General features: G+C 42.5%; 1 protein-coding gene across 1 annotated transcript in view; it reads right to left on the bottom strand.

The window, feature by feature from the left end:
• Positions 1–851: 851 nt before the first annotated feature.
• The window catches only part of Bend6 (BEN domain containing 6), a 34,204-nt gene continuing 15,540 nt past the window's right edge, over positions 852–19,515 (bottom strand). The window contains exons 3-5 of the mRNA XM_059282073.1: positions 3,670–3,890; positions 1,839–2,031; positions 852–979 (exon numbers count right to left, since the gene is read on the bottom strand). Coding sequence (XP_059138056.1) covers positions 852–979; positions 1,839–2,031; positions 3,670–3,890 — 542 coding nt within the window. The remainder of the gene's footprint in view (positions 980–1,838; positions 2,032–3,669; positions 3,891–19,515) is intronic.

The raw sequence follows: 19,515 nt of genomic DNA, 5'->3' as shown, positions 1-19,515 counted from the left end.
TTTTCTATGTCAAATGAACCTTACTATAATGTTGGTTCTACACACCTCCATGAGTCAACGAAAACATGAACAGTACAGCATGGGTATTTTTTCTTCACACTTTTTCCATGAAAGTAGAGGAGAGTGTTATCAGTTATTATGACAAGTATCGGGGCAACCAGTTTATGGGGAGAAAAGGTCCATCTTGTCTCTTAGTTGTGGACATTTCAGTCCATGATGGATTGGCCCCATGGCTCCTGGGTCTGTGGTGAGGCACAGCTCCAGGGGAGTGTGTGGTGAATCACCTCACGGATGGAAGGGGCAAAAAAGAAGAGAAAGAGATGAGGATCTCTCAGTCTCCTTCAAAGGCACACCTCAATAACCATACGGCCTAACCTCCCAGAGTTCCTAACAGCTCCCCAAAGCACTAACCAGGAGACAAAGCCTTTACCTCATGGGCCTTTACATCAAATATAAATTACAGCAGAAAGATTCACTGCAAAGCTGGAGTGGCCAAAATCCCACTTCACATGTTTGCATGGGGCAATGCCTTACTTAAAAAAACAAACAAACAAACAAACAAAACCCCCAAACCATTAAACTGTAACTACTGATTTTAATACCTACCAATACCCATCCCAGTATCTTAGAGGTTCAGCCAGGGAAAGAGACACACTTCTGAGAGAACTCAGCACTTCCCAAATTTAGATCCTTGGCTAGTCCTCCTCATACCCACAGGGGCACTAGTAACATCTCACAGGCCACTAGTGTCCCCCAGCTAAGCATCTGGAAAATGCCAGTCCACAGAAAGCAGCAGAAGAGAGTCTGTTCCATTGAAGAGCGTGAACATTTGGAAGACATACCATTTGGGTCTACTTACTATCCTGAGAGTTAAGAGTTTTGCTCACATTCGGCTTCTTGGTGCAGTTATTCAGTTTCTGTCCTATCATCCTTCTAATTGAAACATCATCTGCGTTGGGAAATACCTGCTTTGTTATTCCTGCAAAAGATCACAGCCACACACAAGAGCACTCTGTGAGGAGTTCGCATCCTATGAACGAGGCAAAACACAGCTTTGGCTCAGATTTACAAAAGCAGCCCAAACTGTCATGACATATTTAAGCAGATAGATATACTCGGGTTTTCAAAGCATAGCAAAAGCTAACAGAAAGGAGATATCATAAACACATCATGTATGCTTGTCTTCCTGTGACATCATTCAGCTTTAACTCTTTTATTTGCTATCAACTCCATGCTTTTTGCTCCAAGCTGCCATGGGTTGATTCTTATTCATTTCTAACATTAGTCAAAATAAATAGATCACTTGTTAACTAAGAGTGATCTTAGTTATATAAAGAGCTTGGTCAGAGGTGCTCTAAATTTTTTTTTTTTTTTTTTTGTAAAACCAAACCAAACCAAAAACTGGGAAAGGTAGATCATTGTTTTTAAGGCAGTTCACTAATTTTAAAACTATGTGGTTAAAATGATCTCTTTCTAGAAACAAACAATACCCGAGGGATATAACTAAGAAAGAGAAGACAATACAGTTTGTTACTGAAATTTGAAAATGGTGAAGTTGCTATTTCCCGAAGCTTTGAATTTTATTAATTCAAACTTCTCAGTTATAGACACTTTACTTTTGGTTGGATATCCATTTGTTTTTTTTTCTTTTTGAGATAAGGTCTCATGCAGCCTAGGGTGGCAACTGCTATGCAGCCAGAATGACACCCAGCTGCTGGGCCTCCCATCTCTATCTCCCAAGTGCCGAGATGACAAGAATGTACCACCATGCCCAGATTTAATAACCATCTTAACGAAAAAAGCAGTCGTGTGAAAATACAATGCAATCCGGTGATCACCTATGATTTCTTGAACTTCATTCTGGTTCATAGCTGGTTTTACAACTTTGTCTCTTGAAGTGGAGGATTTTGCTCCAGTCAGACTGTGTGTGGCCATGTATTCGTTTGTGTAAAGTACTTGCATTAAGTCATTAATAAATTTCTGAGGCTTGCTCTTATTACAACGGGCAATCTGCCATTTTTCAATCTTGAACTAAAAAAAAAAAAAAAAGAAATGATAACTGAGATTAGAAAAAGAGATGATACCTGGAGAAATAAAAATGCTAATTAAGACAAACCACAAAACATCAGCACTTTTAAGGTGGTATTTTGTACTTTTTTTTTTTTTTTTTTTTTTTGATTTTTCGAGACAGGGTTTCTCTGTGTAGCTTTGCACCTTTCCTGGAACTCGGTTTGGAGACCAGGCTGGCCTCGAACTCACAGAGATCCGCCTGGCTCTGCCTCCTGAGTGCTGGGATTAAAGGCGTGTGCCACCACCGCCCGGTGGTATTTTGTACTTTTAGTGTATATTTTACATTCAGTTTTAGGAAATAGTAGTATTTGACATGTCTGTCAGCCTTTATGAGGTATTTGCTTGGAATATATGTAAATTTTTCTCAGGTATTCTAAATGTGATGCCTTAAGATCAACCTATCCTACTTATATTTGGGAGAATCATGGCTCTCAGAAGATGCCCCCTCCTAACCTCTGGTTCCTGTGGATATGTTATCTCACTGGAGACTTAGAAATGTAGTGAAAGCTAAGCATTTTGAGATGGGAGATTATTCTGGATCAGTTAGGTTGGCTCAATGAGTCCTTAAAAGCTGATGATGTGGGTAGAAAGGGGACCAAAACAAAGTGGGGGGGACAGGAGGAAAGATTCGAAGTGAGGGGCTTGACTGGGAGATGGTGGATGGAGCCCTAAACCACTGTGAAGTGAGATGGTGGACACAGCCCTAAGCCCTTGTGAAGTGAGATGGTGGACGGAGCCCTAAGCCAGCAGGAAGTGAGATGGTGGGCGGAGCCCTAAGCCAAGCATTAGGGGTTTTAGAAACGGGGATGACCCATCTGCAGCCAGGAAAGAAATGGGAAATTCGTTTCTACAACCACTAGAAACCAAATTCTACCACAGTGACTCAAAGGAGCAGGAAACAGACTCCTTTTTAGAGTCTCCCATAAAGAATGCTCCTGCTTGCACATTGACCTCATACCAGTGAGCCCTGTATTGGATTCTGAACTTCAGAACTCCGAGAAAACAAATTCATGTAAGTGAAGTCACTAAATTTGTGCTAATCTGTTGTGCATAGCAATAGGAAATTACATACCAAGATTCAGATACTCTGATATTAGATCACTCATTCATCACCACCTTGGAAGAGCTATTTTCTTAGGCTTATACCTGACTTTAACAAAAGTTTTACATTTGTAGTTTCTGTTTCTTGACCAAGAGGAACAGGAAACACATGAACGGCTGTGCACATGAAGCATGCAGAGGCCCACACTTCTCTCAGTGACACAAAGATTCGCATGTCTACTTCTATAACTGGTGTAAGAATTTTAATAGTTCAAAAGCTGCATTTATTGCCAGTATTTGCTTTTAATTTTCTAAATTTGGTGTCCATTTCACAAACATTAACATTTAACATTTAACATTCACTGTTAAAATAAAAGGACTCTTTGTAATAGGGAACCAATGGTCAGGACCTTTAGATACTAAATCCGCCTACACTTACTGCAGTGAGACCCCAGGGCTTCACCCTTCCTTTGGTTTTTTTTTTTTTTTTTTTTTTTTTTGTGTGTGTGTGTGTCCAGATGTTTTCAGAGAACCTGAGGGGGCAGTATTCCAACCAACCTGCTTCTCACCAGGATGTTGCTCTTCCTCAGCCTTCAGGGAACTTGGGGAGCTGGAACTGGAGTTGGAATTACTGCACAGAGAGGCAAAGGAGTCTGGGGAGGAGTTGTTGGTTGCTCTCCAGAGGGTAGATGCTGGTGTGGACGCCACTCCTCCGCCCTTAAGCAGGGTCTCTGCCATTCCCACCAGTTCTTCAAACTGGGTGACGGCCTGGGGTAACACTGAAACAGCCAGAGAAAGCAGCATTTCACAAACACGTCAGGAGCAGTGGCATTTGCACGTTTTTTTTTTAGTGTGTGTGTGTGTGTGTGTGTGTGTGTGTGTGTGTGTGTGTGTGTGTTGCAAATGTGTTTAGAACATTTAACTTCTTGTAATAATCTGCTGGATAATGAGCTTTGAAATGTTGGCTATATTTGAATGTCTATGCATCACTTTGAATTAAAAACAATGTTTCAGCTGGGTGGTGGTGGCACAGGCTTTTCATTAATCCCAGCATTCCGGAGACAGAGGCAGGTGGGTCTCTGAGCTCAAGGCCAGCCTGGTCTACAGAGCTAGGACAGCCAGAGATACACAGAGATAGGCTGTCTCAAACAAAACAAAACAAGCCAAAAACAATGTTTCAAAAGTTGACTCTTCTCTGCTAGGACTGTGATTTGAGGGCATGGAAGCTCTGGTGTAGAGACATAACTGATACTGTTATCAGTCACATCCTAAAGACCCATATTAGGTAATCTAAGTGCCAAGATACAATTAACCATGGATTAAAAAAAAATGTGATTGTTTAGGCAAGGAGCCAAATTCCATCAAACTAATAAACTTGCAGTGCTGTGACTCAAAACTATATTGTCACATACTAAAGATGAGTTTTGGAGACCAACTGAACTACTCTGTTTTGTTTTGTTTTGTTTCTTGAAAACTTACATATTCCAAGTTTCATGCAGCCATGTAAACTGCTGGAGGCCGCAAGAATATGAAATAGAGATTCAGCTGTATATGATAAAGCTATACCTAGAAGGATCAAGGAATCCTTCTGGAGGAGAAGTCAAATATCAAGGAATATTTGATGTTATTCGGTTTTTAATATATCAGCTGTTTCCTTCTATCAATTTCTTGTGCACCCATATACTCCTAGGCCATAACAACAAACAGTCTAAGCTTCACAGACCCACTGCTGATCTGAACTAGGTAACACCCCTACAGGAACAAAGCCTGTTTCATAAGAGTAGGGGAGAGGCAGATGTGTAGGTGCATAGCTTTGTTTCTTGTGCAAGTGAAGCTCAGACCATCCTTCCCCACATAGGCTAAATGGCATTCCAGAGCAATTGACTCAGAACAAAAGGGCTTTTTGCATACCAGGTAAGGGAGAACTGGGGGAGAATTCCTAGCTTGGATCAGAGTTGCATGGCCAGAGAAGAAGAACAAGGCAGAGTTTTTGCAGATGGTAGATGGATTGGCTTAGGTCAGGAGAGTAGGAAAGGAAGGAATGAGCATGGATGGAGGAACTGAAGATGAAGATGAGATCAAGAGCATAAGAGCTTAGTTAGGGCTGTGAGAGGACAGGAAGAGAAGGGACAGAGAGGAGCTAAACATGAGGGCAGATAGAAGCTGTGTAGAGAGAGAACTGACTCAGAAGAATAAAGTGTATGGACTATAGAGTTTTGTGTACATAGATTCATTTAATATTGTCAAAGATTAGATTATCAGCTGGTTGTAGATTTTTTCTGGACCCTGGGAGCAGGCTATCGAGGGGCTGAACCTCCCAGAGTCTGTGATAGTAAACGAGTCTTTTGCTACAGCCTGTTTTTTCCCTAAGGACAAATAGCTTGTCGTTGGAGCTGGAAGAGACTTTGAGTTCTGTTCAATTTAATCCCTCACTCAGTGGCTGAGGGTGCTGCTTGTGTTATTTTGGCGGCGCTCTTACCCTGCGAGGAAATGTCACGAAACACGTCAGAATCCACTAACAAGAGTTTTATTAAGATAAGAGAGACAGACAAATGCTCAGGCCTGCGGAAGAGACATGCGTGTGGAGAAGAAGAAGAAGAAGAAGAAGAAGAAGAAGAAGAAGAAGAAGAAGAAGAAGAAGAAGAAGAAGAAGAAAGCCGGGAATACGGCGCCGGCTTATAAAGGCTGCATGGCACATGTGTACACAGGTCCATGTGGCTACTCCACGCATGCACTAAATCACATGGCCACTGGGTCCTGGTCATGTGAGATGCCTTGACCCGGAAATGGCTAATTTGACCTGGAACTGGCTAGGCGGAAGTGTCTAGGTCCACCGGACATGCCCAACCGTGGGGGCGTGTTGTGAATCTATCAGCTTGTTATAGAGGGAAAGACCCTGAACTCTTTTGGGGGAGCATTTTTATTATGCATATACTATATGCATGTAGTTCATATGCATGAACTACAATTTTTACACAATTGATGGTGTATCCAAATCAATACATGCGTGCTGTGTTAGCAGGAAAAATTTAAAATAAATTTATATTATCTTTATATTATTATTATTTATTTCCCCTCCCTTGTCTCCTCCCAATTCCTTCCCCCATCTCCCATCTGTTCCTACCCCACAATCCACTCCTCCTCCATTTCTGTATAGGAAAGGGCAGGTCTCCCATGAGTATCAACAAAACACGGCATATCAAGTTGCAGTAAGACTAAGCACCTCCCGTGTATAAGGCTGGGCAAGGCGACCCAGTATGAGGAGTAGGGTCCCAAAGGCAACAGGAAAATTTAGTAAAGAGAATCTCCTTGCTTGTTCCTTCTGTACGTACATTACACACTCCCAGTGTGCTGCCATTTAATCAGCAATTACTTATTGAACAAGGTAAACCCTTGGATTTTCCTAAAGTGGCAGGAGTGTCTGCTAATGGTGGTGAACCCTTGAGACCACACCTAAGAGTTTATTGACGCATATTGCTGAACTATAATCTTTACAATAACTGATGATGTTAAGTCATCCTTAAATGAGGTCACCGGGAGTGGAGCCTTCCATACCCAAGCAGTCTGAAGTAGAGGCTGGACACAGACAGAATGACAGAGACGGTGTTCAAACACACGGGCAATCAATCAATCCATCATACTTACATGAAGAAGCTTCAAGAAGTCTTTGGGTACCAGAGCTCTGGGGAGCTCCCTAAGGGTCAATATCCTGCCCATAGTCACACAGTGGAGCAAAGTGTCCATCACAACAACTTTGTAGCCCAGCCTCTGCCCTCTTTCTCTTTCTAGTCTACTTTGTATCCCCACCCCCACCCCCGAAATAAATACAGCTGTGACTGTAATGGGTTTCAGTGAGTTTTGTGAGTTTTCTCTATCAAATTCTCAAAGGTGGGGGTGATTTGGGGAAAATGATCAACTTTACAGTTGGCGTCAGAAGTCTTAGGGAAATTTGCCATTCTGGAGGCTAACATGTAGACCCAAAGAAATGAAAATGTGTAAGCGCCAGGAAGAGGGATAATGTATGTTGTGGCTTTTCTATGAAACATCACTGAAAGTTCCTTTGTTGAATGGTTGGACCCCAGCTGGTTGGAAACTTTAGAAGGTGGGTCTCGCTGGAAGAAGAGGCCCCAGAGCACATGCCTTTAAACAGTCCACCTGGTCCCCGACTCCTGCGTGGGGCTCTCTCTGCTTCCTGTCTATTCTGACAGCAGCAGCATCTCCACACAATACACTCACTCTAGGCCCAGAAACAGAACCAGCTGCCCACAGACTTATCCCTCTCAAGCTCTGCGTCAAAGGAAATCTCTCCTCCTGTAAGCTGCTTCTACTAGGTACGTCAGAGTGAGTGACAGTGAAAGCAGGTAGTACAGGGATTTGACCTAATCCAGCACAGGGAGGACACAGCTCAAGACTGAGCTGAGAGCTGCGGGTGAAGCAGGAATTCAATAGCCACAGAGCAGGAGAGAGGTCATCAGAGGCAGAGGTCCACACGCTCCGCACTTGAAGACCCGAAGGGCCAGAGCTGGGAGGCAGAGAATAGGGAATCCAAACCTGAAGTGAGGCTTCAGGGATCTTTACGGGTTTCTCTAACACAAAGGTTGTCCATGTTTCTCAGTGTACGCCTTTCTCATTTCTACTTTCTTATCTCTGTTGGTGTTCACATAGTTAGAGACGTGCTGACATACAGCACTAGCCCAGCTCTCTTTCTGATCAAGGCTGTCGGGTGAATGTTTCGCTGTTTCATTAGCTCTTCTTGGAACACATGGATTTTGAAGTCTAATTTACGAAGTCAAAAGAAGAAATGAAGTAAGCAAAGGGGATGAGTTTGAGCCAGAGAGAGTTCTTCATGAACTTGTAGGAAAACCCCTTGCGCCAGGCAGTGGTGGCGCACGCCTTTAATCCCAGCACTTGGGAGGCAGAGCCAGGCAGTTCTCTGTGAGTTCGAGGTCAGCCTGGTCTATAGCGTGAGATCCAGGAAAGGCACAAAGCTACACAGAGAAACCCTGTCTCGAAAAACCAAAAAAAAAAAAGAAAAGAAAGAAAACCCCTTGCTTCAGAGGTACCCACTTCTTTAGACATAGACAAGCCTTGTTTGTTCTAGAATTCAACAGATGCAGCTTCAAAAATATACCCTCCTTCATTTTACATTTTAATCTTCTTTTGCTCTGCATCGTACTCTAAAATTCATCACATTGTGTGTATAAATAATTGATTACTTTTTCTTGCTAACTAGTATTTCACTACTCTGCAGCTTATACTCTGTGATGAATAATCAGCTCACCTACTGATAAATTATTTGCCATGAGAAGGCATAATTGTGATGATTTCCTCACATTTTAAGATGCTGTAAAGCTTTCTTTTTTTTCTTTTTGAATAAACTTGCTTCCTGCTTTTCTTTATGAGAAGACCCTGACAAACCCAGAACATACATTTTATCTGTGTCTCTAATTATGTCGATGCTGAAGAGTCCCAAGGGCATAACAGGTCATCAAGTACAAATGTTTCCAAGACTCAGATCACATTGTTAAACTACTCGGCAGGAAGATTTTCCTAATTTATACATTTGTCATTCACAGAAGCCCCTTTCCTTGAATGTCACAGTTTCAGTACATTTTAAACTATAACTGTTATAAGGTTAAACATATGTGCATTTGATTTTTGATTATTTGAATTTCTTTCACAAATACGTGTTAGACTGTTGGAAGACATTGCTGGCTGGTAGAGGTCGCAGTCTACCGTAGCCTGGAGGCTATGGAAACACCTTCCTTCCCCAGCAAAGCTTCCTGCTCTCTACCCAGCCTTATCTGGAGGATGTCTCTAGGCCCAGGATGCCTGACTTATCTCAAGGGTGACCCTTGTCACAGTTACCTGCAAACACTCTTCCCCTGATGACCCACATAGTAATTAGGCAAGTGCTCTAGCCATTTGGATAGGACCTTACTGCCACACTTATGATAGGAGTGTGCACTTAATGCTAATTAGCGTTTGTCCCCAGGCTCCTCAATCCTGCATATTTCTTATACTCTGGAATAAAGTGGGGCTGATGCACTGAAGTCTGTCTCCTGGAGAGCTGTCTCCTTTGATGCTCACGGGCTGCAGTACAAAGTTTTCAGTCACTGCTACTGCCTCTTGTCCTGTCAACCTGGTGGCCAACAGGCTGAGAGGGAATGAGGACCCCCACATCAGACCCTGGGATGCTGATGTTTTTGTTGTTACTTTACTTTGTTATGATATAGGGTCTCATGTAGCCCTGATCGGCCTCATGCTTACTATGTAGCTGAGGCTGGACTTGAATTCCTGTTTTTCTTGTCTCAATTTTTCAAGTGTTGGGATTTACAGATAAGCAAATAGCCTGCTCAACTTTTCTCCTTTTCTTTCATTTGTTAAGAACTGACAGGGCTTCTAGAGAATGCTTATAGTAGTTCTCAAACTGTGGGCCACAACGCCTTTGGGGTTGAACGAACTTTTCACAGAGATCACCTAAGACCATCAGAAAATGCAGGTGTTTGCATTACGATTCATAACAGTAGGAAAATTACAGTTATGAAGTAGCTAATTCATAAGTAGTTATGAAGTGTAATTTTATGGTTGGGGGGTCAGCACAGCATGAGGAACTGCATTAAAGGGTCGCAGCATTAGGAAGGTGGAGAACCACTGCTCTAGTGCATACTGTGTTAGCTATTATTACTAACTCCTTTAAATTATTAAGCATTTTAACATTTTTATTTGCTTTAATTCAAGGCTGTGTTTTGCACACCTTGAAGTTTTGGTCCCTGGATGGTGGGCCAATCATTGAGAGGAAACTGGGTTATGAAAGTTCTAATCTTGTTAAAGTATTAATCTACAGGTGGAATCCTAAGTTTTTTTTTTTTCAAAGATTTACTAAAATATTTTTATTCATGTATAAGTGTGTGTCTATGTGAGTCTCTGTCAACACGTGTTTGAGGGTGCCCAAGGGAGCCAGAAAAGGGAGCTAAGTCCTCCAGAGCTAGACAGAGTTCAGGTCGTAGTGAGGGACTGATATGGGTGCTGGGAACTAAACTCTGCCCTTCTGAAAGAGCGAACAGTAAGAGATTTTACCTGCTGAGTCATCCCTCCATCCCAGGGTTCATAAGTTTACGGCATTATTGAGAGGTAGCAGAAACGTTTAGAGATGGGGCCTAGATGAAGTAGGTCACTGTGGGCATATTCTCGGGAACTGTGTCTTGTTTTGGTCCCCCCCCCCCACACACTTCTACTTCTTTGTCACTGTAAGACAAGCAACTTGGTTCTTCCACGCCCTCGGTCACGGTGTTCTACCTCACTGCGACCCACAAACAACAGATCCAAGATGACCGTGACTGGAGACCTCTGAAACCACCAACCAATATGACATTTGTTCTCAGGTACTCCGTCACAGAGACAAAAGGAGCTAGGCACATGTGCCAACACTGTCCTCTGGGTTTATCTCTTACTGTCTTCATGCCTTAAACACACACACACACACACACACACACACACACACACACACACACACAAAGCAGGGTGCGGCGTGTGCCTACAGTTTTGAGGACGGAGTTGAGCCTGGCCTGACCACACAGAAGACCCATTTCTAAATAAACAGATGGTGTAGCACTTGCCTTACATGAAAAGCTCTGGGCTTGGCCCTTGGTGCTGTAATTAAATAAATATGATAAAAACGTGCCCACATAGTTTTATTTTTAAGTATTAGTATTTTCTTGGTAAAATATTCACTTTTATATGCTTTGTTTTTAAAAATCATCATTAAGATCAATTAAATGGTAAATCACACTTTGTAAAATTTAAATTTTTTTTTTTTTTTTTTTTTTTTTTTACAAATAAACTTTTTTCCCAGGCTATATATTCCCAACCTTTATGTATGTATAAAAGTCTGTGCATTTTTCTCACATGTGTAGGATCATGTGTGTGTGCATGTTCACATGAAGGTCAGCAGTTTACATCTGGTCTCCCCGGTTACACTTCACTTACATGTCAACAGAGGGTCTTTGACTTGAACCCAGAGATTGCAGACCCAGTTTAGCTAGCCAGCTTGCTCTCCCGAGCTACCATTCAGGTGCCACACCCTTCTGCCATTTGTGAGTGCTGGGAATCGACACTCTGGCCCTCACAGTCAGGTGGCAAACACTTTACACCTCTACACATTTTTATATTGAACTATCAACTCACACTACTACTGCCATGGCCCCAAAGAATTAACACTAATTCTTAAATAATATATTTGAAAATAGTCAATGTTCAAATTTCTCTGGTTGTCTTGTGTCTATGTCTCCAGTTGATCTGAGTAAGGTCTGATAAGGGCCATATGATAAGCTCCAAGGAATCTGATACTCTCTTCTGGCCTTCACCTGAATTCATGTGCATAAACACACACACACACACACACACACACACACACACACACACACTTTTAAAAATAACAAAAATAAATCTTTTTTTTTTTTTTATTAAGTAATCTCATCTGATTGCAGTTGTTCACATTTAAAATCTTAGGACCTGAGGAGGCTAAACAGGATTGTGAGTTCGAGGCAGTCCTGCGCAGTACACTGTGTTCAGGGCCAACCTGGGCTACCTAGCAAGATTCTGTCTAAAAATAACTAACAAAAAAAAGTTGCATATGTTTCCTAATATTATTCATGTGTGGGCCTGGAAGCAAGAGCCCAATGGCAGATGTTCCTAACACCCAGATGTGGTCCAGAGATATTAGCTGCCACTAAAAGCCCCAGAGTTTCTTATGGAAAAGGTCAGTTCTAGGTATTGTAAACACACCACGAGACTTTCTGGAGCTTCAGGGAGAAGACATGCCTGAATGTCAGAGAGGCAAGCAAGAAAGTCCAGCAGAGACAGGGCAAAGGTCACAGCTGGAGGAGCTTCCTACAGACCAAACATGGGACAGCTGGAGTGTCGCAGAAGCGTGGTAACCATAACAGACAGAAACATACTCTTGAGGTGTACGTGCAGAAGTTCACATTCGCATTCAGGACAGGAGAAGAACACAGTGGAAAAACTTATTACTCTGAAAGCCAACAACGTGTGTCCAAAGATGCATCCCTCCCACCACTGTGGCAAAAATGAACCAAAGAGTGAATGAGAAGAATTGGTAGAAGAATGCGAGCTAGTAGGTGGGTAAGACACGCATCCTGGCTCAGCAGTCCCCTAAAACACAATGAATCTGCGTAGTCATCGTCAGGTGGAAACCACCCCCACCTGGTAGAAACCAACTGTGCCTGAATGAGCCTTCAGATCTACATCAAACAGAAGGACAGGAAAATGTGTTAAAGATTCTAATGGGTGCAGCCAGCAAGATCCAGACTGAGAGAAAAATTGGATGACAAGTAACTCAGTCTCTCCAGCTTATAACCTGCAGGGACAAAACCAGAACACGGGGAGAAAACCAGTTCAAGAGGAAGAAGCAGCAGCCTGACATGGAGCCAGGGTTACGAACGTGGTATTAGCCCTCCCTCAAACGCATCCTCCTAAACTCTTTGTCCCGATCCTTCTAGATTAGGCTCTAGGGGGATGTGCATTCTGCCCACTGAATGGCTAGCTCTTGACTGCCCCTCACCTCTAACTGTGTGGTAACCTGTCCTGCCATCCATCTACTCTGTGTAGCCTTGCGCAAGCTGTTATTCCCTCAGATTGATTTAAGAATAGTTTGGCCAATTATTAAAAGCAAACATAAGATCTGGCTGTCGCCGGGCTGTGGTGGCGCACGCCTTTAATCCCAGCACTTGGGAGGCAGAGCCAGGTGGATCTCTGTGAGTTCGAGGCCAGCCTGGGCTACCAAGTGAGTTCCAGGAAAGGCGCAAAGCTACACAGAGAAATCCTGTCTTGAAAAACCAAAAAAAAAAAAAAAAAAAAAAAAAAAAAAAAAAAAAAAAAAAGATCTGGCTGTCACTTAGTTGGCATAGTGTTTGCCGAGGATGCATGAAGCCCTGGGCTGGACCCCCAACACCAAATAAGCCGGATGTGGTGGTTCACGCTTGCCATTCTAGCATTCAGGAGGCTCAAAAACAAACAAATGAACAACAAAATGATCATTGGCATTTTGACTGAGGAATCAAGCTACTAGCTTCTTCAGGACGAACTGGCATCTCTCTTCCTGTCTTTGACTGTGACACGCCTCTCAGTTTATATAGGTTTGTATATTTCTCAGTTGTATGTTTTCATTTACATCCCACACACTTACACTAGGGTAATAGTCGATACTTAAAGCTACTTGTGATCGACAGGAGTTAGTTTTTTCTCTTTGTCTCTTTTTAAGAATGCACTAAATTTCTGGCATATAAGAAAATAATTTAAAAAATGGTAGTTCTAAATATTGGATGTCTATTTCCTACCAGGAATTTATTCTTATTTTATATATTTAATCTCTCCCCCTCAATGTGTGTGTGTGTGTGTGTGTGTGTGTGTGTGTGTGTGTGTGTGTATACACACGTGTGGAGGTCAGAGGACAACTTGTGGGAATTGGTTCTCTTCTACCATGTGGGCTACAAGGATCAAATTTAGGATTGCCAAGCTGACAGATGGCAGGGCCTTTACCCACTGAGCCATCTCACTGGCAAGGATTTATTACTCTTTAAATACGATCAGGCTTAACATCCAGCATTCCTCCACCCTCCCCTCCCTACTCCTGTTACTCAGACCAATCCATTTACTTGTTAATTATGGATTAGTCTTTACAACTTTACATTGTTGTAATTTACATATGCAACTATTCCTTGACTTTTTTCAGATTCAGGGTATTTCATCTGTGTAATAATGTAATGCAGCCTCCTTTAAATTCTTCCTCTGACAGGGAAACACACAGAGTTCATACATACAAACATATCCGCACTCTCCTCCGCCATCCCTGCATACTCTAACAGGATGGCTGGTTTAACAAATACCCTGCTTAAGATGGATCACAGTTGTCTGGGTACCATAGTTTTTCCCCTTTCTGGGATGACTCTCTCATTTGGCTCTCAAAGTAGAAAGTCTGCAGGGTGTATTTTGGAGATTTTCTGTAATATTGCTCTATTACCCTTTTACTGGGTTCACCGTTTCACATGATAGAGAATGAAGTCATTTCCCTTAGACTATTGAAGATATTGCTTGGCCCCTGGGGAAGTTCCAGGATTGCTGGTGAGTCATCTAAGGCCATTTTGATTCCCGTCCTTGGCCTCGGACATGCTTGTTCTGAAATTTCACAATGCTTTGGGCAACTATTTTAATTCATTATATGGGGATCCAAGTGGTTTGTAATCTCATGAAATGTTTAAAAATATGCCTAAATTTAAATGTAAATGTTATTAAAGTTAAAATCATTAATATTCATAACTGCTAATCAATATTTATAATCGAGAGTACAATTTACTACGGGAAAATAGGTATTCATTTTCATTTACGGTATAAGGGATTGGTTCTGGGTCTTTGTGCAGGCTAAGCACTCTATCACTGAGCTACATCTGTAGCTCAAGTATATAAACGTATTTGTCTTCAGGTGGCGTCCTTTGATCTAGAAATGCATACCCCGCAGTTCCAGAAAGACACTGTATGGATTCTTTAAAACAATTTCTACCCCTTCTGTTTTTTAAAGTCCCTTGTTTGGGTGTCAGGACTAATGCTGTATTTGCTTAGTAATGGTTATTTCTTTTTTCTTTGTCTTCTTGCTCTAATATCCGTAATATTCTCTTAACTTTCACTTCCAGATAGCCTACTGAGGTCCTAAATTCTGGTTCTTTGAATATTCACTTTTAGAACTGCTCTGTTCTTGTTTCACGGACACAGAACCTTCCCATAGTGGACTTTTCTTCTAATAGCTGCCTCATATTTATTTCCTCTGTTTCCCATGCGAGAACGTTTTCATGCATCAGTTTTTTTACACTTTATTTTGTGTGTGCATGTGCATGCATGTGTGCATACATGTGAAGGTCAGAGGAAAGCCTTGCAGTGGTCAGTCCTTTCTTTCCACCACGTGGTTCTGGGGATCAAACTCAGGTCACTAGGCTTGTGGCACATACATTAACCCTTTGAGTTATGTTATCAGCCTACGCCAACATAATTTCTCAAATAATCATACACTCCTTTTTCTAAGATGCGCTAAATGTCCCTGAGTCCACAGCTCTGGCTCAGCCTCTCTTGAAAGAAAACGCTTTCTTCTGATGTGGTCCAGAAATGATAGTGTACTGATGAATTTGTGTTCTGAATGAGTCTGCATGCAGGGTTTCCCCTTTGGTTTTCAAGCCGTTACCTCCTCAGAAGTGCGATTCCTATAGCTTTTATCAATTGGGCAGCATGATTTTGGCTTATTTTATTTTAGTCTGTCCACTGCTGTCCTTGGCCACAACCTCAGTCACGGTGTTGAGAACTTTCACTTTTCACCAGCTCAAGTCAGTCAGCATTTATCATCTGCTTTTCAGCTTCTAAAGTTTCATTGACAACATTTATATCTGCGATCTTTTCTACAGTTTTCTTGATTCTTATGCTCCTGTTTATTCTACATTTACTTTTGGTTGCATTTCAAGATGGGAGGGGGATTATAATGTTTAACTTAAGCTTTCTGAGATATTTAAGTGCTGAGAAAAAGCGTGATTTATGCGGCTTTCCCGAATCTTCTTTATTAGAAGAGTTGGGTTTTAGGTGGACTGTTTCCTGGCTGCACAAATGGAATACCACGTACTGCCTTTCACATGGCATGCGCTTGCCAGTTGTATCGGATAGGGATGCTTCAAAGGTTTCACACACGCATAGCATGCCCACATTTGCTGCTCCACAATGGCATATATATTCTGTTATTCTTCTTAGTGGGATCCATCGACAAACAGCCCTGATTCTAACTTTATTTTCTTTCTTTTTTTTTCTTTTTCTTTTTTCTTTTTTTTTTTTCTTTTATTTTTTTAATTTGAGACAGGGTTTCTCTGTGTAGCTTTGCACCTTTCTTGGAACTCACTCTGTAGCCCAGGCTGGCCTCGAACTCACAGAGATTCACCTGCCTCTGCTTCCTGAGTGCTGGGATTAAAGGTGTGCGTTACCACTGCTCGACCTGATTCTAACTTTAAAGACTTGCTGGGAAACTTACTGCATGTGAGATGACATGTGTTCTCTTCTCAGACCCTTCCCTTATTAGAATCTGAGTTGGTTAAATCTTGGTCATTGTGACCACGTATCTGACTCAAACAGGTTAAAGAGAGGACAGATTTCTTTTGGCTCACTGTTTCAGAGATTTTCACCCACAGTCAGCTGGCCCTGTCGCTTTTAGGCCACTGCAGAAACATGGTAACAGACAGGCAGGGCGGAAAAAAAGCTGCTCTCCTCATGGCATTTAGGCAGTAGAGGGAACAGCAAGGACCAGGGCTCACATCCACCCTTCAATCACAGCCTCAATGTCCTCCATTCTTCAACCAGGCTTCACCCACTAATAGTCTGTCTTAGCTAGGGTTTCTATTGCTATAATAAAAATCATGAGCAAAGGTAACTTTGGGGAGAAAAGGGCTTATTTTACCTTATATCTTATAAGTCTATTATAAAAAGAAGGCAGGATAGAACTCAGGACAGGAATCTGGAAGCAGGAACAGGAGCAGAGACCAGGGAAGAGTGCTGCTTACTGGCTTGCCCACCATGGCTTGCTCACCCTGTTTTTTTGTTTTTGTTTTTGTTTTTTTAATATCATCCAGGACCATTTGACTAGTTGGTGGCACCAACCACAATGGGCTGGGCCCTCCACATCAATCATCAATCAAGAAAATGCACCACGAGCTTGCCCACTGGCCAGTCTGGTGAAGTCATACTCTCAGTTGAGTTTTCTTCTTCCCAAATGGTTCTAGCTTGTGTCAAGCTGATATAAAACTAGCTGGGACATAGCCCATTCAGTATGAATTCACCAGTGGAATAATTAATTGATGAAGTTAGTGTTCCCCTGAGCCAATCATCTCTTAGTAGCAGTACCAGGTACAAAAGAAGCTTTCAACCCACAAACCTATTTGAGGATGCTCTATATCCACACTGTCGGAGGACTGTGCATTGGATTTGAATCTTCTGGTGTCTTTCTAGTTCCTAGGCATAGCTTCACAAGGAGGTCAATTATAACCACGCTATTTAAAATTGTAAATATTCCCCCTCCCTTAAATCCCAATCTTTCTTTACCACTTTATTTTTTCAATGAGTTTTAACACTATCTAAAATATTAAATAACTTACTATATTGTGTTTTTTATTGTGTCCCTGCTCTCCTTCCACACAGATGACTATGACACACATAAACACTGGCTCCATGGCAGCGGGGACGTTAGTTTTTCCACTGACTGTCTTAGGTACTTAGCACAGTGCTGAGACACAACATTGCTGTAGAGTGAAGACATGAAAACATACTGCAGGAGGCTTTGGCAGCTCCTGACTCTCCAGCTGCCCAGAGCCCACCCAACAGACAACTTTACTACTTTGTTTCTAAGTGTTACATTCTGGTAAGTGTGTATCTGGCGGAGCAAGGAGAGATGAGCAGATGGTATTAGAAGCATAATCAATTGAATGAATGTATAACTGTCCAAGGGGAGAGAGGGCAGGAGAGGAGGTGGAAAAATCCCTGGGAAAAAAAGACACTGAAATTTAGATGTAAGGAGCCCAATAAAGGGGGAGTTTCGAGTATAGACCTATAACAAAGGAAGGTTCAAGCCAGAGGTACCAGGAATAAGTTTCTGAGCAGAGGGAATAAAGATGGTGAAGACAAGGTTGATTTCTTCTTAGAGGGAAAGTTAGTGGGTCAGTGTGGCTGGATCACACCAAGAAGAGAGAGAGAGAGAAAAAAAAAAAAAAAAAAGCCAGAGAGTTGAGGGGAGGAAAGTGCCCTGGTCCTTCAAAGATGAAAGGAATTTCATTTCTCCACGAGTGACTAGGAATTCACGTGTGTGTGTGTGTGTGTGTGTGTGTGTGTGTGTGTGTGTGTGTGTGTGTGGCAGGATGGGGTTGTGGGGTAGTGGGTGGGAGACAGCGGTAGTTAAGCTGAGGAGTAACATGAATAGATTTATAACTAACAGAGCTGTTCCTACGTGTTAAGGATACACTGCCTAGGAGCAAGAGAGCAAATGGGGAATTATTAGGAGGCTGCCATAAATTCTGTGTGGGAGATAATGGTAGCTTGAAAAAGAAGAGCACCACCTGTGTGGAGAGGTGGCACAGTGGTTAAGAGCACTGGCTGCTCTCCCAGAGGACCTGGGTTCGATTCCCAGCACCCACATGGCGGCTCACAACTGTCTGTAGCTCCAGTTCCAGAAAATCTGACTCTCCATTCTGGCCTCTTTGGGCACTGCACACACAGTGCACAGACAGACGTGCAGGTAAAACACCCTTACACACAAAATAATGAAAGTTTCTTTTTAACAACGATTAGCAGTAGTGGTTGTGAGAAAAGAGATCGAGTTGTAGAACTGTTTTGAGTGTAAACAGTGAAAACAATATAGAAAACAGAGGATGACATTGTGGCTTTTTGGCTTGAGAACTGGAATCTACATGAGGAAGGGAGACAGAAAGGGGGTCAGGAGAGACTCTTGAGTTGTTTATGATAATAATGAGTCTTGGTGAACAAGGATTTGGGAAAGTCTAGGTACGTGCTGTGGTTTGGGTATGAAGTGTCCCCACATTGGCATCGACCATGTATTGAAGACATAGTCCCTAATGCAGCGTGTTCAGACCTGGACCTTTTGTGAAGTGACTGGGTCATGAGAGCTCTAATGTCACCAGTAGGTTTATTCCTTGATGTGTCATGGGGCGTTTTTGGGAGGTGGTGGACAGTAGGATGGGGCCTTGGTGGAGGAAGTAGGTCATCTCTGGGTCATGCTACGGAAGGATGCGTCTTGTTCCTGCTCCTTTCTCTCTGTTCTTCCGGTTGCTAATAAGATGAACAGCTCTGACACACCATGCTCTCTTTGCTGAAGTGTTGTATCTTGCTTTGAGCCCAAAGCGATGGAGCCATCTGACCGTGCATTGACACCTCCAAGTCCGTGAGCCAAAGTAAATCTTCCCTCCCTTAAACGGAGTTTCTCGATTTAAGAATTTCTCAGTAACAGAAAGTCTGACTAACTGCAGAGCATCAAAGCTCATGGATGGATTTTTTAATACCCAATGATTACAGACAGAAACATTATGGGAAGACTGGTATCAGATGGCTGCCTTGAGTCATGACTACCCAGAAGCTAGACAAAGGCCTGGAAAGCCTCCCTTAGCACCTCTGCTGGCACCCTGATTTTGGAATTCTAGCTTCTGGAACTGAATCAAAAAACTTTCCTGTGTCCTTAGCCTTTCAGGCTGTGGCATCTTGTACCTGCTGCACTCAACACTGGAGCATGGGGAATGGTGATCGGAGGACAGTGATCCTGGTGGGATTAAAAGAACTTGATTCAAATGGGGCCCATAA

Source organism: Peromyscus eremicus, chromosome 16_21 (assembly GCF_949786415.1).
Source record: "Peromyscus eremicus chromosome 16_21, PerEre_H2_v1, whole genome shotgun sequence".
Lineage (NCBI taxonomy): Eukaryota > Metazoa > Chordata > Mammalia > Rodentia > Cricetidae > Peromyscus > Peromyscus eremicus.
Note: the sequence above shows the minus strand (reverse complement) of the source record. Positions and strands in the feature narration are given on the sequence as shown.